The sequence below is a fragment of the Dermacentor silvarum genome, chromosome 4 (genome assembly GCF_013339745.2).
Source record: "Dermacentor silvarum isolate Dsil-2018 chromosome 4, BIME_Dsil_1.4, whole genome shotgun sequence".
Taxonomy (NCBI): Eukaryota; Metazoa; Arthropoda; class Arachnida; order Ixodida; family Ixodidae; genus Dermacentor; species Dermacentor silvarum.
The window spans coordinates 174,912,003-174,936,728 of NC_051157.2; the positions used below are offsets into that span (position 1 = coordinate 174,912,003).

Consider the following 24,726-nt stretch of genomic DNA (forward strand, 5'->3'; position numbering starts at 1 on the left):
TCGCATAGTGGCAGTTTTCTTGCTTCAGTAAGAGAAAAATATGCACTAGAAGTACTGGTATTTTTGAATTTAATCTTGTCCTGGAAATTGTGCGTGATAGCCCATTTATTATTTCTGCATGCGTACAAAGGAACGGACAACGCAATTGTCTGCAACATTGACATTGATCTGGGGTGCGCATGGTATATAAAAGAGCGGTTCACTCTGTATTTTTAATCGTCGTCTAGATGCGAACGTATGCTTTTGTCATGCCGAATATGCACGGAAAGGCAATGAGACTTTGGTCCCTTGCCGTTGCCATCCTCGTACCTTTTTTATGCAACCCTTCTGAAGGAGGAGAGCATGGAGAACTGCGCATAGACTTTGAGCCAGAGTATTTCAAATATCAAAACATCGCAAAGGTAAGAGAAATAGATATTGTTGTGTGAAAACGGCTTCAACTTTACAGCCAATTCAAGTCTTCTACTTATAAAGCAACTATTTATAAGGTTTTCTTTGAGAGAGGACAATCGATCGTGATTACTGATGGAAATAAACAAGTAGCGTGCACGTAAGTGTGCATAAGAACGAACGAATCGACATGTCCCAATTCACGCCTCTGGGTAAATTTGTAGTTGCGCATCCTGAATCTCTGGCAAAAGAGTCATATTGCAGTCATAGGGATTTAGGAAAGAGTGTGGTGGAGACTCACAACTGTGTTTAACGCGGTTGACTTGCAAAAGTACTCGTATAATGCTGCGTGTCTGAACGTTCTGCGTCATTCGCATTGCTTTATGACTGCCATTTTCATATCAGAGAAAGCCCACAGAAAATATACTGGCTTCAAGGAGACGCCATGGCTCCCTCTCTGAACGAACAACTGGTCTTCAAAATTCCAATTCCGATACAGACGCTTTCATGTAGGAAGTCGTGTTTGTGCCGCTTGCCCTCAACATTATAACATGCAGGCATAGCTTTTGTAACTTTTGATAAGCAAGAATCTCTACATTCATGACATGGCTAATAAACAGCAGACAGCTGTTTCTTCAGTAGCGTAGGCAGGAGAGAGCGAGCTGTCTACTAAAGGCCCACCCGTGAGGATAACTTGAAGTATAAGTAGCTGTAGCTAACAATTAAATAAAATAATGAATGTAAATAATTGTTTAACTACGCAGCTAAGCCATCCAAGAATTCCCTACGTAGTGGCAACATTACTAAAGGCGAATATCGATAAATTCACGCAATGTATATATATTGCATGAAAGAAAGTGTGGCATAATTTAACATTTCCTTTAAATTAAAGAAGTAACACGAGAAAAATTGGCTGTGGTTCAGCTCTGGCTAAACCTAGTCGAGTAGCGATAGCCACAGGCGATATCGACGCGAGTTGTCGGAGAATCGAGGCCCGTGGTGCGACATCACACAGAGGGCGTGGTGAGCGCCCAACGGCAGGAGCGGTGGTCGTGCGGCGACCGCGACGAGCTGAGTTGCTGGAGAATCGAGAGCCGTGTTGTGACGTCACAGTGCGGCCGCGGCTCAAAGTGTGGCGATGGCGAAGAGGCGAAAGCCTGACGTAATGTAGCTATCGCTACAATATTAGGAGCGTCCGGTTAAGGGATCCGCAATATCACCATCTACCAACTTGCAGCTAAGCGCCATTTGTAATCTTGTCTAAGACACGGCAACACGAAACTGCCCGCTCGACCGGATACCGACACGCATAGCCGCTGCTTTCACCCATGTTCTGTGGTGGACTTCCACTCGTGTTCGCTGCTATATGCAAAGCAAGCGTGTTAGTGGCAATGGCGGCAACAAACTAGACTTGTTTTATTGTGATAGCAATTATAATGACACTCCAAGCGCATTTCTGCCGTCGTCGTCGACGTATGGTTCGGTATCCAACGGCGATAAAATCGTCGCCGCGCGCTGTATGCTCTATGTGCGAGTGAAAGTGCGCGAGGAACGCGCGCTTTCACGGAGAGCGAACGCACGGCGGAGAGCAAACGCAACTTCTTCCGTCGTGCGAAAGGCCATGGGGGGAAGGGAGGGAGATAGGGAAGGCCCCGTTTAGCTGCGGCAACAAATCCGTATCTTGCGACGGGATGAAAGGGCAAATGGCGACTCCCACGCGAAAGGAGGAAAGCGGGAAGGCAGCGCGGAAGGGAGGGAGAGCGGCTTCTATTCTGCCAGCAACTGCGTACTTGTAATTTGCGCGGCTGAGGGCTGTCGCGCGCACCGTATGTTGAAAGCGCTCTCCACATTGCTCTTACCTTTGTATGCGCTGTGCTTTCGCCACTCAGTTACCGTTGAAGCAATAGACCGCAGGAACTTTCGGTAGCCACCGCGCTTGCTCACGCCAGCGTTTTGACAGCGGTTGTCTGCGGTCATGGAGTGTGATCTACTCATGCTTGCTTGTGGGCGCTGATACCATGCTTGTTAATTCAGTTAGTAAGCGAATGTGCCCAAGTTTATGTAGCCGATATAACTATTATCCTTACTCCGTATAGCTCTCTAGTAGTAAACTTGCTATCACAATTTATGCTTCGCCTTTCGGGCGAAACTGCGATTTTTTTTTCAGAGATGTGCAATAAAAATAAGCGAATAAATAACATCTGCATACCCAGCAATGACCAACGCAAGGAATGCTTTTGATCTCGTTCCCCCATGTATTTTTGCTTACTGTGGCGTGTATAACTCCCCTCCCCCCGCCTAGAAAAAATAAAACTTATTTCTTTCGCCGTGTAAGTTTCGTGCAAATTAGCACTCAAGATGGCCAACACTTGCACCGCGAACGCCTGTTTAGCTATATGAGGGGAACTATTTCTTCTAGATCTTTATGATTTTTTATGTTTCAAGTTTGTAGCGCGAGAGAACAAGCATGGATTTTCAGCAGTAGATTAGGAGGTCCCAATGTAGAACTGTCCGTTTCACAATGCGTACAAGATAATTATATAAACCGCATCGGGATGCATCCAACAAGCTGTTACACACGGCAGAATGTTATATGCATACGAAATCACAAGATAAATCAATAAAATAAACAACTATGCTCATAAAAAGAATATTGCATTATGATAAGCTAACAGAGGCATAAAGACACAATATCAAGATCGCATAACTCGTGAATTTACAACAATACAACACAAAAGTATTCGCTTAAAATCAATATATATAAACACAAAGCGTGAAGAAATTTATACATTTTATCAAAAAATACTATTGCACACGGATCAGCAAGAAAAGAGAAAAAGAAATCACCGAGAAAGCAGCTCTTCTAACAATTTTATTTTGATGCGAAAGCGCCAAATGGCTCATTGAGCGAAAAAGCCAGCGTCTGTAGCAGCGAAACAGCACCTAAATTACGATTGGCTGAGGCCTAACGACGTGTCACGAGCGTGACTCAACGCAGTTCTCATCGGCTGCGACGCCGCGGCACGAGCTGCGCCTTGACGGAGCAGAGCAGGCAAAAGGGAACACCTGCTGCGCAGTAGTGCGCCAGTTGTTGCGGGAGGGGAGAGGGCATTGCCGCAATGCCACGTCCCTCTCGCTCTCGCTGTCCGAAGCCTGCGCTATCCGCGCGTACTTGTCCGCGCAAGCTCTAGCCTGCATTCTAACTTCGCCTCGGTAAGGCCAAATGAAAACGTACCAAGCGTGTAAGCGCGCGCAAGGAGTGCATAACTCGAAGGGTGGCTAAGCGGCGTTGATTTGGACACTACATGATCATCATCATCGTCATCATGATTTCGCATTCACACATCATAAGTGCTTGGGTGTCCTCAGCTTTATAATTTTCGTTGAAATGAATACAAAGAAGAGGTAACCTTAATACCTGTTAGAATTGCGTTCAAAACATTTATATCACCGAACCCGAGGAAAAACTTTCCATAATGTGATGTTATATTGCGTAAAAGGAGGTTATTCCGTTCAGAAATCTAGTGTTTCTAGAAATCTCCTAGTGTTGTACGAATTAACGATGTGACACCAGGAAAGGACATCCGTAGGTATATCAAGATCAATGAAGCGAAAGATGAAAAGTGATAACCTATGCTGAAATAAGTACCGAAGGGGTAGAATACGAAGAGGTTGGTAAGTAGGCAGGAAACGGCAGCGCAGTGGTCTAAATGTCACGAGTTTTATTGCTTGGTTTTGAAGACGGTCTAAACGCTTGGGGTGAGTAGGATATCTGTTTCCCCATGTAGACAAAAAGTACGTATTATGGCTGCCTATATATGCGTGATATAACAAAGTAAGAATATGTGGCGCAATGTCCGCACGTGATTTGATGAGAACATGAATACCAAATGACACTTTGCGCACTAATGAACCGACGTGAGAGTGGTATGTTAGGTGTTTGTCAAGGATAACACCAAGAAATTTCACTTTCTCAGATATTGTTAGTCTATAATTATTCAAAGAAATAGTTATGAGATTCACTATTACGTTAGGTGGACAATTGAACAGCAGAAACTTTGTTTTCACTGGTTTTATACGCCGTTAGTTTAATGCACACCACGTGCGGACTTTGGAGAGGTCAGTAATGAGTGTAGCTCTCAGAGCGGTTAGTGTGTTCTGAGATTAGCATAATGTGATATCATCGGCGTATGATAAGTAGTCTGAATAGGTCAGTACATTGAGTAAGTTGTTTATGAATAATAAGAAAAGCAACGGACCTAGGATAGAGCCCTGAGGAACAGCAGTGGTAATTCACTTTAATAGACAACTATGGAACGATTAGATAAGTAGCAGCGGAAAAGTTCGAGAGGCGAATTAGTAAAGTTGAATCACTCTAGCTTATTTAATAAAATACAATGGTTTAGTGCGTCAAACGACTTGGTTAGATTGATAAATATAGCCCCTTCAATTAGACCCCGATCAATGGCTTGATTAATTTTGCAAGTGAACTAGCGCCACTTCAGTTGAATAGCCATGTCGAAACCCAAACGGGAGGGGACTGATAAGCCTAAACTTATTGAGGTAGTTCATGAGACGAGTACAGATAAGCTTTTTTAATATCCTTGGTAAACAATTACAAGATACAAATGGGACGGTAATCGTTAATATATTCACGGCTGCCTTTCTTGGAACGAAGAAGAACGATAACTTTATTTATAGTCCGGCGAGTTACGGAAATTATTTTACCAACTTTAAGTGAGTTAGGAAATACCCCAGAACGGAATATCTTGTTAATAATATCAGTAAGGACAGGTAAGATATCAGTGGAAAGAAGCTTCATATGAGCTGGTCTGATAGAAACAAGCCTAGATCCAGTTGAGTTTTGGAAAGAAATACATTGTAGACTTCACGCGGTGAATCAGGACAAATATAAAATAAGCATGAACTACATGAAACGTTAGGCACTGTGCTAGGTGGAAGACTATTATCAGGAGCAAAAAAGTACTCACTAAATGCGTTAGCAACATCAGTATCTTTGGTGCACTTATGATTACTGAGGACAACTTTTCTGATGCCAGGATAAAACTCTCTCACATTAAGAACCGGTCTAATTAGTTTCCAGTTACGCCTAGTATTGTTTCCGCTTTGAAGTATTTTGTTTTCCTAGTAGTCTCGTTTCGCGTGCATGAGAACGGTGCAGAAATGTTTAAATATGTACGGAAGCGATTTTTAAAATTTATGTTAAAGGGCTGTGATTTTACTTTTATTGTGATGGTTATTTTTTCTTGTTATGGAACGCGACATGGCTTCTGTGATCTAAGGAATTCTTGGAGTAGTATACCGATGTGTGACATGTGAATAAGTAGTACGCTGATCAACACATTCAGTTATTCGAAAATGGAACACAGAAATTTCCTTCTCAGGAAAACTTGCCATATATACGTCATCCCAGTTTGTGGTCTGAACCTGACGAATCAATTTTGTTTTATTGCACGAAGATATAAAATATTTTTTTGCAATTGCTAACTCTTTGAGAATCGAATAAAGAAAAGATGTCATCAATCAGTGTAGAAGAGCCTGAAAGATCCCGCCTAGCTGGAGTCTGATTTAACTCTTTCCCTACAATGGGGGAAATAAGTATTTTGTATGTTATGGCAGATTTTTTAAAGGAAATACTGCACTCAATATTTAATGTAATACATACACAGAAAGAAAAACTAATGCACTTTTCCGGCATAAAAGTATTATTAACGAGATGAATCTCATAAAAAATGTAAATCGTTAAAATGAAGATTGTGCTATAAAACTGAACAAAGTTTGGAAAGACACGCTTGTATCTACTGAAATACCACGGTCGAGACGATGCTTTATTCCAACAAGGAAAGAGGGCGCCGACGCAAAACGAACGCGAGCCAATGATTGATTATGGCTTCGTACAGATAAAGATGAAGTCCGCATAAATTCTTACACTAATTTCCCCCGTAGACGGAAGCGGCCAGCCTGGCCGCACGTTAGACTAGGGAACGGAGATGAAAGGGCTTGAGGCGGGAAACGTGCACGATCTCTGTTCCGCGGCAGCGTCGGTTAGTTGGGGCATCAACAGGTGTGACGCGATAGTTCACGTTCGAGGTCTAGTCTATGACTTAGTAGCGGCCTATATATCGTGACTCAAGCTTCTCACATAGACCGGGTGCTCGTGCAGGTGTCCATAGGAGCACATCGTCACCAGGGCGGTAGGAAACGACGCCGTGAGAGGCATCGTACCGATGTTTGCGATCGTCTTGGCTTGCTTCAGTGTTCATACGGCCACGACGACGACATCCGGCAAGACGAGACACAAACAGGTCGTAAATGAATGGTGAAGCGTTGACGAGGCCAGAGAAGAATGAAACGTCCAGTGATGAGGTTGGGTGGCGGCCGTATACTAAGAAAAACGGAGAGTATCCGGTGGTTCGTTGAACAGACGTAGGCAAATGTTACAAATGGGAGAATCGCATCTCAGTTACGATGGTCAAGTTGAAAATGGATAGCATGTCGCACAGCGTACGATAAATCGTTCTGTTAGGCCATTGGTTTGACGGCGGAAGCTAGACGTTGCTTTGTGCACGGTGTTGGACGCTTGTAGAACTTCATTAAGAGTATTTGAAAGAAATAATTTGCCTCGGTCGCTCAAAAGAACGTGAGGAGCCCCGTGACGTAAGTAGATAGCGTGCAAGAAGAAGGCCACTACTTCCGAGGCAGCTCCTGAACGTATTGAGGCAGTTTCAGCGTACCGGGTCAAGCGGTCAATAGCAGTGACGATCCATCTGTTGCCGTCTGGAGTAGTTGGGAGGGGTCCGAAAAGGTCAATGCTGACGACAGATAAGGGTTCTGTTTGACAAGGAAATGCTTGTAGCGTCCCAACCGGAGCAGTAGTAGGTCGCTTATGGTGTTGGCAAAGCGTGCACGAGGCAACATATTTAGCTAAGCTCGTGCAAAGACCTGGCCAAAAGAATCGGCTGCGTATGCGCTCGTGGATTTGGTGGTAACCCAAATGGCCTGACGTAGGATGGTCGTGTGAGGCCTGCAGATCGTCAGTGCGAAGAGAGCGCTGTAAAACGGGAACCCATCGATGGTCTTCCGGGTGAAAAATGTAACGGTAGAGCACGTCGTCTTCAACTTTAATAGTTTGAGCTGTTTCCGTAGCCTGGCATTGGGTGGAGATGAAACACAGCTAAGGCGATAGATGATACCATGGCAAAGACAATCGGAGCGCTGGTGAGTGAAAAGCACTGAAGGGTGGCTTGATGGAGTCAAGGAGGAAATCGGTGTAATGGACGATGCGTCCTCCGTGTGGCCAATTTGACAAGGTGATATGATGTGCTCCGATTATGGTGGTAATGGGCATCTTGAAAGAGCATCGGCATCTTGGTGCTTTCTTGCGGACTTGAAAATGACATCGAAATCGTATGCTTTTAATCGAAGTATCCAGCGGCCAAGGTATCCAGACAAGTTATTGATTGTCGACAACCAACATAGGGAATGGTGGTTGGTCACAACCGTGCAATGTCGACTGTGGAGGCATGGACAAAATTTCTGAATGGACCAGACAACAGCCACTCTTCTTCGGTTATTGAGTGCTTCTTTTCCGCGGAAGTAAGAACGCGGCTTGTATATGCAACAACCTTTTCGCGAAATTCGCGGTCGCGCTACAGCAGTACTGCACCAATTCCTTGACCACTAGCGTCAGTATGCAATAATGTGGGTGCCTTGTCGCCAAGATGACAAAGAACAGGTGGGGATGTTAGTGCGCGCTGGAGTTCTTGGAACGTGGCTTCACATTGATCGTTCCAATCGAAGGAACTGGAACTAGCAAGCAGCTTGTGGAGGGGCGAGGCAATGGTGGCGAAGTTCCGGATAAAACGTCGAAAATATGAGGCGAGTCCATGGAAGCTGCGCAGTTCTTTTGCACGAAGTGGGCTTGAAAATTTGAGCCCTACGGAAATTTTGTCCGGATCGGGCTGGATGCCGTCTTTGCTAAGGAGATGACCCAGTAGTTTAATCGTTGTGCTAGAGAAACGGCACTTCTTCGTGTTTAGTTGAAATCCGGCATTAGAAAGGCATGTCAGCACTTGATCTAAGTGTTGCAGATCGTCAGAGAAAGTCGAGGAAATTAGGACGATGGCGCCGACGTAACATAGACAAGTTTTCCACTTGAGGCCGCGAAGAAGAGTGTCGATCATTCTTTCAAATGTGGCGCGAGCATTGCATAGGCCGAAAGGCATTACGTTATACTCGTAAAGACCGTCCGGAGTAGCAAAGGCTTTTTTTTTGTCCGCTTCATGCATTGGAATTTGCCAATATCCGGAGCAAAGATCAAGGCTGGAAAATTATTGCGTGCCTTCCAAATAATCAAGGGCGTCATCGAAACGGAGCATCGGATATACATCCTTACGGCTGATCTTGTTTAGCGCGCGGTAGTCAACACACAATCGTACCGATCCATTCTTCTTCTGCACTAAAACGACGAGTGATGACCAAGAACTGGCGGAGGGACGTGTGATGTTTCTTTTCAGCCTATCGGCGACGTTCTGCTCGATGATTTTGCGTTCGGCCAAAGAGACTCGGTAGGGACGACGGCGTCTGGTCATCGGCGCCGATACGATGGGAGGCAAAGGAGGTCTGTCTGAGTTACGAAGTATTCATATCAAAGGAGGCCTGATGCTTCGTGAGGAATTTTAGCAAGGCTTCACTCTGAGCAGCAGTAAGGTCAGGGCTTATCACGGGCGCAAGGGCAGATGAAGCAGATTTGTCCTATTGAGAAAGAGCTGGCGAGGCGGCAAGAGGAAGCATGGAGACTGGTTGGGAGCCCACATAACAGGTCACTGCAGAGCCTTGAGGTAGGACGATCGTCTCAGTGGTCGTGTTAAAGGCGATGATTAATGCAGAGCTTTCTTGGAACCGCACCAGGTAGGAAGCGAAGACAATCCCACGGGCAAAACAGCGGCCGTAATGAGTGATGAACACGTCGCCATAGGTGATGTCCGTGGAAGAGAGTGTTGTGAGTTGCTCGTGGCCGGGAGGCAGTACAGAATCGGTAGCAGTGAGAAAACGCAATAGTGGATCATCGGCACTCCCGCTCCAATGAATGGTCTCGTTCATATGGACTACACGTTGGCGGCAAGAAATTAAAGCGGACGCTGACGACAGGAAGTCCCAACCTAAAATTAGTTCATACGCACACGGGAATAAAATCACGAACTTAATGTGCATACCATCAATGAAGACGCGTGCTGTACTTTGGGCTGTTGGCTGAATGATTGCTCCATTAACCGCAATCAAGGATGATCCAACATAAGGCATTTTCACTTGCCGCAGACGAGAGAACAGGTCCGCACGGATAACAGATATACTAGCTCCCGTGTCAATCAGAGCTAACCAACGCAGACCCTCCCCAGACACCAATAAAATGTTCGACGGACGTTCAGGAGGACTTGTAGCACTTGGCGGCGATGCAGTTTTCCCTCCAAAAAATGCACTGATTAGATTTCCGGTCGCTGGGCATGGAGCAGGGAGACAGGCCGAAGTGGTGAAACAGAATGCCGGAGCGGCGATGGGGAGCGGCGCTCGAGGCACGTGTGTTGTGGGCGGTGTTCGAGAAGTGGGCCGGAGATGGAGATCGGCGAGCGGGAGGATTATCGTCATGAGGGCGGTAGACGCGAGGAAGTCCCTCGTCGCGTTCAAAGGCAGCGTAACGATGACGTTCGTCTTGGTGCCGGCGTCGGCAAAACCGGGAGATATGTCTTCGAAAGCCGCAGTAAGAGCAGATATGCCTCGACGAACGCCAGGCACAGTAGTAAGGCGCGTTAAGTGCTCGGGCGACTAAAGGGTGATCTTGAACAGGCGGAGGTGGTGTGACTGGAGACTGTGCGGCTGGCATTGCTGCAACTTGGGCGTAAGAAGCCGGTTGTGGGCACGGAGAAGCGTTGGCATGGTGAGCGTTCTGCAGGGAGGCCAATTCCTCTTTAATAATGCCGCGCTGGTGAGTAGAAGCAGGTGGCGCGTGAGTGCTGCTGCAAGGCTGTGAGACGTGCGCTTGCAATTCGTCAGTTCGTTTGTTCTAAGTACACGTTTTTGCTTACTTCAGCTTGTTTAGTTCACTGAATGAAATAAGATTCTAAATTCTAACGCCCGACAACCTTTATCAGTTCTAAGTGATGCTTTTCGGTTTATGTAATGCCTCCGCCACATTTGAACAAATGGTGGACGCCCCCCGATACGGCTTCAAGTGGTCCATCTGCGTCTGCTACCTGGACGATGTGGTCATTTTAATGCGTAAGCATTCTTTGGCCAGTACCCGACCAAACTCAGTCCGTAACGCAAAAAGTGTCACACCCTTTATTTGCCAAATTAATACGCAACTGGCGAAGTTAAGACACTTAATCGTTGTACTAGTGTAAATGTAGATGATCCCTAGCTTTAGATTCGATAAGAAAGAAATGGAAAAAGGAAAAACAAAATAAAGAAATAAATATAAGAGAACCGGTCTCGTCACGCCCCCTTGAACGCTTACTTTTCTACATTACTGGTTTTCGTGCAAGAAAGCCTACTTTGGGATGGCGGAGTATAAAAAATATAGTAGCTGATTGGTAGATGAGATAATAAAGGAATTGTATACGATTGGTAGCCATCAAAAAAGAACGGGAAAAAGATTGGTGGCCTCTCCATCGCCGCTTCAAGGTCGTAAGAAAAAAAAGGAACCTGAAAAACAAAGGATCATAAAAAAGCTGTGGTGTGGCACAAAAAATAAAGAACCTTGTTATGACGGCGTTTCGGTGCAATTGATACGATATATCTGCAAAATAAATGCATTATTGGTCAAGTGAACACAAGTTGTGATTGTAATAATGTAATAGTAGAAGATTGGTAGTTATGGGTAGACATGCATAAGCTAGCTATAAAAGTAACCAAAATGAAGTAGTAGCGGATCTAAAGAATGCTTACCCATTCGTAGACAGTTCTCAGAATTTCTGTTGCATTTTATTGCGATAGCAATTATATGGACACTTCAACCGGATTTCTGCCGTCGGCGTCGTCGTCGCCGTCGCCGTCAGGTTCCCTATAGATAAAATCTTCGCCGCGCGCCGTATGCCCGAGCGGAAGCGTGCGGGCCCGGGACGCGTGCTATCACGGAGAGCGAACGCACTCAATCTCCCACGCGCACGCAAGGAAGCGGGAAGCCAGCGCCGGAGGGAGCTGGGGGGGGGGGGGGGGGGGCGCACTTCTACTCTGCCAGCAACCGCGCTCGTCGCTCGCTCGCACCGTCGCTTATCTCCACACGGCTCTGACCTTTATGCGCCGTGCATTCGCCGCTCAGTTTCCGTTGAATCGATAGACCGCACGTACCTTCGCCCGCTGCTTGCTGCAAGCGTTTTCCCAGTCGTTGTCTGCAGTCATTCAGTGTGATCTATTCATGTTTGTTTGTGCGCGCTCACACCACGCTTGTTCATTCAGTTAGTAATAGTCGGGCCACATTTTCCAACGCACGCTACACATGCAATGCTGCCCGGATCGGCAGTGCAGCGCTACAGGTGTGTCCCTTCGCACGCGCTGCCCACGGGAAGCGCTTCTCATGAACACCACCGTTTCACAGGCGCCTTCTCGTAGTCATCGAGTCTCCCTTCATGTCGGTCTACTTACGCCGCAGCACACCAGCTTACTTTATCAGCTCGTGTTTACTACAATTCATATTGCTACCAAAGCGGCTCACCTTACTTCGTATGGCATTGCTGTGTTGCTATCGCATTCATTGCTTCGCCCTTAGGGCGAAACTGTGACATATTTTTTCTCGGAATTTACTCACGCACGTCAAACATCTATCGAAGATCTTATCTGTTTCCGTCATGCGAGGCTGCAACCAAATTCAACCATATGACACTTCGGTCATCGTGAAATTTCTGTTCTCGACCATCTCATCGATTCTTCTGGTGTACGCCTTGATCAAAATAAAATACGAGCAGTGAAAGAATTTCCCCTGCCAACGTGTGAACTCCTTTGTCAGACGCGAGTGCTTAAAAACATATAAACTAAAAAAATGAAAAAAAGAACCCGTGGAATGTGCACACTCCTAACAAGCTGTTGTTGTTTCTTGTGCACTTTGCTTTGTTAGGACAGTCTGAAGAGTTGAACAAGGGCCAGAAGGCGTGCATCTTAAAACCATAAGTCGTCAAAACAAACAACTTTTTCGTTATAATGCAACTTAATCACTGGCTGTAAGGGATGCAAAAGTTGGTGACTTAGGAATAATTTCGACCGCCTGATGTTTTTAACGTGTACCTAAATATAAGCACACGAGCGTTTTTAGATAAATGCCCCCCCCCCCCCCTCCAGCATAGAAATGCAGGCGCTGCAGACGGGAAACGAAACGGCGACCCCGTGCTCAGTACAAGGAGCTGAGACACCACAAGAATCCAGAAAGCAGTCAGTAACTTTCATTATAGAGTCAGAAAGACGGTAGCTTCCATGTTGGTGAAAGGAACCACGGATGCATTTTGTCGCGCCATAAATTATTCCTTTGATACATCTGCGAAGGTGTGATAAATTAAGAGTTGCACTAAAGCGAAGGCGTCCTCGGCTAGCACAGGTTGGTTTTGTGTGAGCTAAACACTGTTTCAATTTCAGGTATTCACTACACGTGAGAAGTTGTGGTTATATGGCATGAACTACGATTACAAAACTGAAGCCTGCGTCTACTTTGTGACAGAAGGCTTGTCAGATAACGAATTAAATTACACGTACAACGTATTATTGGACGGTAAATGGTAAGTGTTTTTGAAAGCATGAACCAATAAAAACAAAACTGGAAATATTTGATGATTTAAATAGGAGAACTTGTATATGTAGCGTAATATGTCAAAATGCGTGAGACTCATGGCGTATTTCATTTAAATTGTGCCGAGATTTGTCTCGCGCCTCTCGGTTGTGGTCTTCACATTGAATCCAACGGGTGTCTTCTCTTCAAAAGAAGCACCTCATAATTAAGTACAGCATGAAAATGAGCAAAATAATTTGAGGAACGGACCTGCGTAGGCGCCGTCTCCGAATTAAGTAATAAAACTGGCCCCAAAGTGGCACTATACGTTACATTTAACTAAAAAAATCCTAAGCCCTTCCACTCCGTGAAGATGGATGATAAGCGAAGTTTTTCCCTGTGTATACGTAACAGTCGCCTTTGCCATCAACTTTATGTTTACGGAAATGTGCCCTTGTAAATAAGGAGATGTACATTGTATGGTTACTGGTGACATCAATGAAGACAAGATGGCAGTGAAATGTTTATTGAATATCGGAATCTTCACCAGTCAATTTTTTGCAAATTAGCCGAGTAGCATTGTGATCGCTGTGGTATACTGCAAGGGGTAATGTTCATTCAACACATTCAAGGTATTGATTCGCTGTTCGTCGGAGCGTATCCCACTGATAAGGGACAAGTTGTTGTCGAACCACAAACGCTTGCTCTCGATGTGTCGAGTTTGCTCGGCGGCGTGGTTAGCAGCATCCACCCGCTATTGCCGCTTGCGATTCATCATAATTTAATCTGTCCTTCACGTAAGACAATGAAGGGCTCATACCCTCGTAAACGCGGCCTCTCCATTACGACGACAGAAGAGGAGTAAACGCGGAAATGTTGAGCGGCAATGGAGCCAGCTGTGGAAGAAGACGGCGACGACGAACGCGGGAGCAGTGGCATGATCGCGTTTGCGTGGTTGCGTCGAGGGGCGCCAACGTGCCAGCTTTGGAAGGAGACGATGACACTCGAGCCACTGCTGATGATGATAGTATCTGCGAACAGACGCGGATGTTCAGGCTACATATAGACAAGCTTCGCTTGTAATAATGGTCAACATTCTAATCTGTAATCAATGTTTGCATTATGTACCGAGTGTCCCCAGCACCCAAGTGTTACTCAGCAGGAACTCTGGGACGCCTGTTTTTGAGGCATTGCGGGTGCAGACGGACGATGACAGCATGGCCGCTTCTTCTTTTTTTTTTTTTTTGAGATCATCTATTACCCGCCGTTGCACTGAATTACTGGAGCGGACATGTGCGCATAGGATATTCGGCTGGCTGTTTTTGCACGTAGAACCAGCCGCGCTAAACGTCGGCTGCTAAAGTGATCCCCGTTTCCGTTTTTAACGCGAAAACGTAAAGGGCCCCGTGTCGCAGAAAATCAGGTGTCAGCGTCGGCGTCGGCGGTGTTATCCGTCAGAACAAATCATCCCGAAGCACGCAGGTCCTCCGCGTGGCCCATAGGCATTTCTGAACTAATTGAATTCCTCAAAGTAAAGTGCGTCTGGAAATTCGTAAAGTACGACTTACACATAACCTACACACATGAAAGCGTTAGACTGCAATTTGAATATACGAGAAAACATAATTCTGTTACGCGGACCCTCAAACTCCTGTTTGCTTGCGACGATATATATATATATATATATATATATATATATATATATATATATATATATATATTATGAGAGAAAAGCTGTGAGGTCGGCCTGAAGCGATGTTCTGACCTGCAACTCTGGGTTTGGGGAATGGTAATGGGTGTAGAAATAGAGAATAGAAGACGTTGATTACTCTTGCGATGAGTCACTGCTTGAAATCCCAGCCTTACAGCAGTATGAGCCATTGCTCTGCCCTGAACTTACACTGGGATCGGCCCACGTGCCATTGTTTTCTGCCGATGTTACGGCACGAATAAATCTTGGGATCTTAGCCATAGACAGCTGTGCTGTAGAACGAAATGGAGCTGGGCGGGCCATGTAATGCGTAGGGCATATAACCGGTTTACCTCTAGATTTACAGAATGGATTCCAAGGGAAGGTAAGCACAGCCGAGGACTGCAGAAAGTTAGGCAGGATGAAGAATTGAGGTAATTTGCAAGCTTAAGTTGCTATCAGCTAGCGCAAGACTATCGCGTTCCACTCTTAAAGGCGAAGCTTAAGCGTCCTCGAAGTTTTGAAGGCCCGTGGCTCAACCGAGCACTCATGCTGGTGTCTACAGTAAAGAAATAAAAAGAAAAAAAAACCAGATACATTGATGTGTGCGACTAGGAGCAACTCGGTTGTTGTTATAGTGTTATTAAGTAGTACTGGAGGGCGCCACGGGTGGCCCCTAGTTTGCATATATTCCCGCCACTAATCAATTAAAGGGATCTTCGTTCGGCTACTGTCGTCGTGCCTGCTTGCGCTGGCTGCCGCTCCGCAGGGCCAGTCGGAGATACAACAGATGGCGACGAGGGTAAAGAGGAGAGGACTCGAATAAGTTGCAAGATGAGCCTCATTCAGCCACCAGAACTCCTGCCAGCGCCGGGAAAGCCAGCCATTCTGTGGATGCAATGGCGCAAGCTGTTTGAAAATTATCTGCTGGCCTCGGGGCACAACACCCCACCCTGATGCTCGCCGCAAAGCGCTTTTGCTGCACTGTTTGGGCGTGGAAGGTCAGCGCATTTTCTACGCATTACCGGAAGAACAGTCATTGTTCTGGGCACGGCCCAGAAGACGACGGGCGAACAGGATGAATTTAACATCGCTTTGGCAAAGATCGAAGATTACTTCGTCGCAACAACTAATGCCGTTGTTGAGCGGCAGCGGTTCCGCCAGCGTGCTCAACTGCCGGGGGAATCGGTGTGTTCGTTGGCCACAGCTCTTTGTGAGCTTTCTGTTACATGTGACTTCGGTACGCATTTGGAAGAATTCATTCGGGACCAGCTCGTGGAAAAGACAGGCCACCGCCAGCTACGGGAGCGACTACTGCTAGAAGGTTCCCCTCTGACTTTGCAACGTGCGCCGTTGCTTCCATGATTCCCAGAATCATGGTAAGTTGGGTCATTTCGAACGTACGTGCAGAAGCCTAGAAGAGCCCAGGCAATCGCTAGCCATTCGAGAGGTCACTGACGAAGAGGATATTCAAGTCATGACAGCTCTTCACCTTGGCCGACGGCATACAACTGGAATACACGTAGACGTGCAAGTACACGCTGTCACTATTTCACTTCTAGTGGACACTGGATCTGTGGTCTCAATTTTGTCTGCAACTACATACAAGAATCTGAAGGCTTCGACTCTGTTGCGATCGTCTTCCGCCACCCTCTTAGATTTTTCACGCAATCGCATCGCCGTTCAGGGATGTTTCGACGCTCCCGTTGTGTTCCGCGACCGCCAGGCAGACGTGCTCTTCCATATCGTACCTGATGGGACGGACATCCTGCGGTCGGACGCCATCGTCGCCCTACGTCTGCAAATCGATGGCAGGTTCGTTAACTGCATCACATCTTTGCAGGTGCCGCAGGGCATTCCAAATGATTTATGCACAGAATTTGCACACTTCTTTGACGGGAAGCTAGGTGTAGCTAGGAACTTCATTCACAATGTGCGAGTTCGTGAAGGCGTAACCCCAGTTATTGCGAAATTGCGACGATTACCGTTGGCAGTATGGGACCAAGTGTCCGATGAACTGAAGCGTCTTGAACGCATGGGTGTCATCGAAAAAATTGATAATTCTGAATGGGTCTCGCCGCTTGTCGTACTGCGGAAAAAGGACGGGTCCATACGCTTATGCGTTGACCTACGCGAGCCTAACAAGGCGATTGTTGTCCATAAATTCCCGTTGCCGCACAAAGAAGAGCGCCTCAATAAGCTGCATGGCGCAAAGTACTTTTCGAGTAGAAACGATGGAACCCAACCTTCAGGACACAAACACCAGGAGAGAAGTAGACGGACACACGCTGGGACTAGCAACAAGTTTAATGAAAACAACCACACAGAAGTTCGCAGGGAAGCCAGAGTGCGCATGCGTCGTACATACCACGGGACAAAGAAAAAACACTAAATGACACCTAGTAGCCACATTTTCTGCGTGACAAAGAAAGAAAAAACACTAAATTACACCTAGTAGCCACATTTTTGACACCTAGTAGCCACATTTTAGAAAAATGGGGCTACAAGGTGTCATTTAGTGTTTTTTCTTTGTCACGTGGTATGTACGACGCATGCGCGCTCTGGCTTCCCTGCGAACTTCTGTGTGGTTGTTTTTATTAAACTTGTTGCTAGTCCCAGCGTGTGTCCGTCTACTTCTCTCCTGGTGTTTGTGTCCTGAAGGCTGGGTTCCATCGTTTCTATAAGTATGTACCAACAGGCCCTGCAAAAGGCTCTTCTACTTTTCGAGATTAGATTTAGCTGCAGTGTACCACCAAGTTCCATTGAGCGCAGAAAGCATTGATTTAACAGCGCTTATTATGGACCAATGACTGTACCGATTTCAGTGTGTATGTTTCGGGCTTGCTTCAGCACCGTCAGCTTTCCAAAAAATGATGACTACAATTTTGCAATCTTGGAGAAACACCTTCTGCTACATTGATGACATTATTGCATTTGGCAGTTCGCTTGACGAACATAACGCAAAACTCGGGCAAGTTTTGCAGCGCATAAGCGATAACGGGCTGAAGCTAAATTACAAGTGTATTTTCGGTGTGAGGGAACTTCCATTTCTTGGTCATATCGTAAGTGATAAGGGCTTGCAGCCACTGCACAGCAACATTGATGCCATCCAGAATGCGTCTGCGCCGACAGACAGGGCAACGTTGCGCTCCTTTCTTGGAATGATTGGCTATTATGCTAAGTTCATTCCACGATACGCCGAGATGGTTGACCCTCTCCGCGAGTTGCTGTGGAACGACTCTGAGTTCAAGTGGCATTCAAGGTGCCAAACTTGTTTTGACGAAGTACGTCGTTTCTTGTCGGGCAGATGCTTGCAGCTGTTTGGCCCTGCCCTGCAGATTATCGTTACAACTGATGCTGCCGCCATTGGCCTCGGAGCAGTACTGCGGCAGCGGCGTGGTCAGGATTTGGTTTCCGTTGCCTTCGCTTCCAGGAGACTGACAGACGCGGAAAAGAAGTATTCGACTGCTTAGCTTGAAACTTTGGCATGTATCTGGGCCTGCGAACATTGGCGTGTGTACTTATAGGGCCGTTTGTTTACTTTGCGCACAGATCTCCAGGTCCTGGTAACTCTGTTGACCACTAAGGGGGTGGGTAGCAGACCCTTCAGAATTGCAAGATGGCATGCTAGGATACTTGATTACAACTGCACTATAGAATTTCAGAAGGGCACTGAAAACGTTGTGGCGGATGCGCTGTCAACAATGCCCCAATCTACACGCGCGGGACACAAGGAGCTGGAAGAGTCTGATGACGTAGTGTGCGTTGTTTCGTCCTGCATACCCCATGAAGAATTCGTTGCTGAAACTTCGCAGGATCGGCTGCTGCAGGACGTCATCCGGTGGACCACCTCGTCTTGGCTTCCAAGTAAGGATCTGCCCTCGATGGACATCCGTTTCATCGCATCCGAGACGAGCTGTCTGTCGCAGGGGGGCTTCTTCGTTGCGAGCAGTTTGTCGTTCCCGCAGCGCCTACTGGACGTCTACAGGAAGCAGCTCATGAGTCGCACCCAGGTATTTCACGGTCCAAAGAACGGTTGCGTTAGAATTACTGGTGGCCAGGAATGGACAGACAGGTGGAACACCTGATTCAGTCTTGCACTGTCTGTCAGTGCGTGGACAAATCGGCGCGACCGTTAGTGCCGCCTTTACAGCCAGTAGAGTTCTCTTCAGGTCCTTGGAAGAAAATAGGCATTGATATAGTTGGCTCATTCGTGTATGCACCCACGGATACCCGGTTTGCCATCACCCTAATTGACTACTTTAGCAAATGGCCAGAAGTCTTCTTCACAGCGAAAGTCACGTCTTCTAACGTTGTATACTTTTTGCGCAGTGTATTCAATAGAGAGGGCTACCCCGTACAACTTGTGAGCAACCATGGGCCTCAATTTACATCAGTCGAGCTTGAACAATTCCTGCAAGATAGAGGGATACATCATAATTTTTCCGCTATCTACCATCCCCAAGCGAATGGACAGATCGAGCGATTTAAGCGTGTGCTTAAGGATTATGTCCAGGTGTGTTGGCAGGAAAGGCGGCCCTTGAGGGATGCCATCACGGAGTACCTGGGACTATACCGGTGCACCCCACACGCGACGACCGGTGAAAAACCTGCTCTGCTGCTGCATGGTCGTCACCCAAGAACTAAACTGGATTTAGTCGGAGCTCCAGGTGTTCAGCTCTTCCAGAGGCCAGACATAGAGTTGCAAGCGCTGCGTCACAGAGTGGCCGAACATCAGCAGGCAAGTAAGCAGTACACGGATAGGCGACGAGTTGCCAAGCATGCGGCGCTTCATCCGGGCCAGCGGGTATGAGTCGAGTTGCCAGGGAACATTCCCAAAGGTGCTGTACGATATTCCCAGCCCTTGACTGTGGTTAGGCAACGGCACCAAGACAACTACGAACTGGAAGATGGCCGCACGTGGAACAGGGAACGGTTAGTGCCGTACTCTGGGGAGCACAATATTAAGTTTCTTCCCGCTGCCACTGCAAACTTTGAGTTCGATGACACACGCAACTCCCTTGAACCACCTCAGACCACAACAGGACTGTCACGAGCCGAAAGCGCAGGTCAAGCATCACCAGCAAGAAACGAACCACCAGCAACCCTGCGACGATCAGCCCTAGAGAGAAGGCAACCTTCACGGTTCGCAGACTATGAAATGTGATTTGTCATTTTGAAGGTAGTTTAATGAGCCGCCATTGTGGCTCATTTTATTTAGGGGGGAGGATGTTAGTGTTATTATGTTGTACTGGAGGGCGCCACGGGTGGCCCCTAGTTTGTATATATTCCCGCCACTAATCGATTAAAGGGATCTTCGTCCGGCTACTGTCGTCGTGCTTGCTTGCGCTGGCTGCCTCTCCGCAGGGCCAGTTGGAGATGCAACAGTTGTTGTCGTCACCCACCCAGAATTGTATACAATACTGGTATATTGCATATAATGTCTTTCTCTGAATTTGTCCAATTTATTCTACAATTCAGTATCAAACTTCTGGATATCTCCAGACGCGAAACGGTAAAACGCGCAAACGAGAAAAGTAGTTTGTTTCAAGGGTAATATCATGCCCGCTGTTGATATAAAATTACCGACAAGTCTATTTTCTCTGGGCTCCACTCATTTTTACCAACACCAAAATTCCACCGCCTTTAATTTTTCTGACTGCAATAGTATCAACTGTACCCATGTCACCTGTAAGCATGGGGTAAAGGTTTGTTACCTTAAATCGCTAAATCCAACACATTTCGTTTTCCTGCTAGGTATACGATTCATGTATTTCGGTGTTTGCTGATGCTACGAACGTATGAAGAGCTTGGAGATGTAAAACACGTTGCTCTTCAACTGATACTTCCGTTATATTATATTGTTACGCACTATTCCCACGCACTGAAGCACGCATCCTGCCGAGCATAGAAGACTACCCCTGAAAGACGGTGAAGACGACGATCTTGGCAGCGCTCGTGTTGTTGTTCTGCCATCTTGCCTGCAGCCGTCTCTCTCTGTATATATCTTGTAAATATAATTTCCCGTCCCTTTTGGCTACTCTCATTCCCGTGGCAATATTACCAGTCTTTCCAAGAAAGAATATATTTGTGTGGAGATTATTGTAGTCTGAAATCATCCAGTGGTTCTCTTCGCTGTGTACATCTAGATAACGTTGCGATAGTGGTACCTAACAAGTATAGGCGTTTTTTTTCTTCCTCAAGATACAGCCTGTGTACAGCTTCAGTTATCTCTATAGTGGGTGGGGCACGCCATGATTTACAGCAATTACTCTTAGAACAATGACTAACTTTTTGTTTTTGTTACTGGTACGCAGTGTACTTCACTGCTATTTCGTTTTGAGTTGAACAGACGTACCAGACTGCGATAGTCGCAGCTTGGTGGCGAACGGCTCACCGCAAGGCTGATTGAGTACGCCTGTCCCCTCCGCTGGGATAACCGGCGGTCCATTCAACAAGACAGGTCGCGGGAGCGATGGTCCCACATAAGCAATTCGTAGCACTTGTCGCGGCGAGCAAGTGCTTAGCGAAACAGAGCTCGGGGTAGAGGGCTCCCGGCGGGGCCGGCCACGGCGGACGCCTACCATGCGCGTCCTGACATGTGCTCGCGCGTTCCACTTCACGTCTCTAGGGAGAAGCTCAGTTTGCGAGGAAAAGCAGCTCCGACGCTCCAGCGATATTCGTCACGTTACCATGTGTCCGAGTGCTGTCTCTCGCAAAATTGTGAGCAGAATGCGTAACACTTTCACTGCAATTCTTTTGGCAACGGTGTGGTGAACGGGCGAGCGCGGTTGAGCTTGTCGGTGCTGTAGCAGACACCCGGAAATGGAAGCTGTCGAAGAAGGGTGTGCATTGATTTGCAGTCAGAATAAAGCTTCGACTACATATGCATCATGTGCGATCATGTTATCAGGTGACCGCACTTCTTTCATTTCTTGTCATGTAATACGAGCTTTGCTCCCTTCTCGCTCTCATACGACACCGTAAGTTAAATGTGCTGCCACTTCGGTTGCACCCTTATCTCAGCGTAACAACATTTGGCTAAGAAATTGCGCACGAACAGCGCAGCTAAGTGAATTCCGCCCCTGATTGGGAAGGGAGCGATTGAAGAGTTATGCTGCCTAAGGCATGGTATTTGTGCTACATGAACGGTATTTCGCTGTTTTCAGCGCGTAGTAGGGCCGTAGGGCTGTCGGGCTAGTTCATTAAAATATTGTGTCAGTATCAGACCTGACTTGTGTTCAGTGTTACGATAGAAAATGGTCTTAATAAAGCATGGGATTTCATCTTTGCGTGAAATATTACGTATAACATCTGACAGTTGGTTGAAAACGTTGTGAACTGTTTTTCCCACTTTCAGGGATTTTTCAAATGTTCTGCAGCAGGCATGTTCCACCTTAGAAAGCATGGTTCATGCGCTGCATTCTGGCGTCACTTTCGGTATAGTTTATCTATTGCTGTTCATTCACTTGCTGAGAGGAAACAGTAACCTTAATTAAACTGTTGGGTTTTACGTGCAGCAACCACGATCTGATTATGAAGCCCGCCATAGAATAATTCCGACTACGCGGCGTTGTCTCACCCACACCAAACACAGTGGCGTTCTTTTATCCGCGGTAATCAAAATGTGGCTGCAGTGGCCGGGTTGGAACCCGCAACCTGGCGTAGAGCCGCGCAGCGCCATCGCTACTGAGCTACCGCAGCGGGTAAGACAGAAACAGCGAGATCATGTACGAACATCACAAATAGCGGAAAATTGACTCATGTGCCGAAACACAGAGCGTTTCAACGAGAAATACGTCAAACAAGTGGAAACAACCTGTTCATTGTTCGACCATTGACAATATTTATAAAGACATGTTATCGTGCTAACTAGGTGTCATTTATTTCCGATAATTATATTCATTCAATGCACCCGCTACCTAACGTGGTTCAATATTTGTCTATCCTTCAACTAAGCTCGCCACTTCTGCCTAATACTTTCGCAAGAGCAAGTGTTATGTGTTTCCTGAGTTTACATTTCTTGACTCATAGGAAATCACTTCCACATCATGCAACATTCTCCAAGGATGATGGTGAAGACCACGATGTAAAACAGGCATCGCGCGAAAGCTACAACAGTATGAGAGCAGTGAAACATAAAGGTATTTTTCTTCACTTCTTATTTCAGTCGATAAAAAGCAGAAATCGTGAGGTTTTGTGCGAAACATTGCTGCGTTACAGAAGTCAAGACTATTTGACGTTATTTCGATGATATGAATACCTGAATCGCATTTTCTATATAATTAAGCCCTAAATAATACACTGAAATGGTACCTGTGACACTCCTGCTTCTTTTCTAGCACTTTTCTTTCCTTGCCAGCCTTGCCATGCAAGACACCTTTGCGCTATTACTTAAATTGCGGGTATTTTATACAATGTAGTCTACACATGTGCGGGTATTGTATAAAACAGAATGTACAGGTGCTACAAAACATGTTTGCAATTTAAGCGATGAAAATGAGCAGAAATATTTCACAGGACAAATAATACTAACCTACACCTCTGTCACACGAGCATGCAAAAACTCTTTCACGCAAGTGGTCTTTTACCAAGTTCAAAGACTTTTTAATGAAGAGGTGTTGAGCAGCAGACACACGGCACCGACGATCTCATTTTAGTGTTTCCTTCTGGACACTACCGAAAGCATGGTGCTATCGTTCGACACAAAATCGGTCAAAATACACTGATGTATCTCTAAATATAAAGTGAGAACTTATTGTATTACACTTTTTTCAAATAAATTTAACAACGCCAGATTAAGAAACAAAAATGTCACAGTTTCGCCCTAAGGGCGAAGCAATGAATGCGATAGCAACACAGCAATGTCATACGAAGTAAGGTGAGCGGCTTTGGTGTGTGTGTGTGTGTAAAAACTTTTTATTTACAAAAGTCCTGAGGCTCGACTATTTCAAGTCGAGGCGGGCCGCTCCCACGATGGCACCGTTAGGCCCAGCCCTTCAGCGACATCGTGGGCCCTCTGGACAGCCCGTAGCTCATCTTGAAAAGATGAACTCTCTAGCATCTTCTTCCAATGGAGCCATTCTTCTTCAGGGTTGGTGAGAGTCGCAGGGCATCCCGCGAGCATGTGTCTGATCCCAGTGATGCCATTACACGCATGACAATCTTTCTTGACCTCTCTTTCTGGATACATTTTATCAAGGTGGTACGGCGTGGGATAAGTTCCTGTTTGTAATAGTCTAATTGAAACTGCCTGAGCCCTGTTCAGCTTTGAATGTGGCAATGGAAATTGTCTGCGTCCTAGATAGTAGTGTTTAGTAATCTCGTTATATGTTAATAATTTATCTCTAAATTCCCCGGCCTGGTGGTGGACGGCTCGGTTGTGACTGTCACGGCTAGCAAGTCCTCGTGCCAAGTCATGAGTAACCTCATTGAGGTTAGCCCGGGTCTCGTCCACTTCTCCCATATGCGCAGGAAACCATTGGATTTCAGTTCTCATACTCATAGTGTTTTCAATAAGTTTAGCTGCAACCGCGGCCACGTAGCCTTTATCGAAACCCTTTATAGCAGCTTTCGAATCGCTGTAAATAAAAGTCCATTTATTGTTCCTGATGGCTAGAGCAATTGCCACTTGCTCCGCCACCATGGAATCTTTGGTAAATACAGTGATGGCATCTTGCACCTTCCCTTGAATGTTTGCTACTACGGCAGTATATGCTTCTTTCCCTGTCACCCAGGCAGCATCTACGAAAGCCGCCTCTTGATTCTGCTGTTGTATCTCCCGCAAGAGTGCTTTAGCTCTTGCCTTTCTCCTTTTGATATTGTGCTCTGGATGCATGTTTCTAGGGAGAGGGGTGGTTCTAATCAGATCCCT

At 46.4% G+C, this 24,726-nt stretch overlaps 1 protein-coding gene across 2 annotated transcripts in view; it reads left to right on the forward strand.

Moving 5' to 3' along the window:
• Positions 1 to 229: 229 nt before the first annotated feature.
• LOC119450777 (uncharacterized) overlaps positions 230 to 24,726 on the forward strand; it is a 41,014-nt gene continuing 16,517 nt past the window's right edge. For both annotated transcript variants that reach the window (XM_049666221.1, XM_049666220.1), the window contains exons 1-3: positions 230 to 401; positions 13,033 to 13,172; positions 22,887 to 22,996. In XM_049666221.1, the coding sequence (XP_049522178.1) occupies positions 249 to 401; positions 13,033 to 13,172; positions 22,887 to 22,996 (403 nt within the window). In that variant the 5' untranslated portion in view covers positions 230 to 248. The remainder of the gene's footprint in view (positions 402 to 13,032; positions 13,173 to 22,886; positions 22,997 to 24,726) is intronic.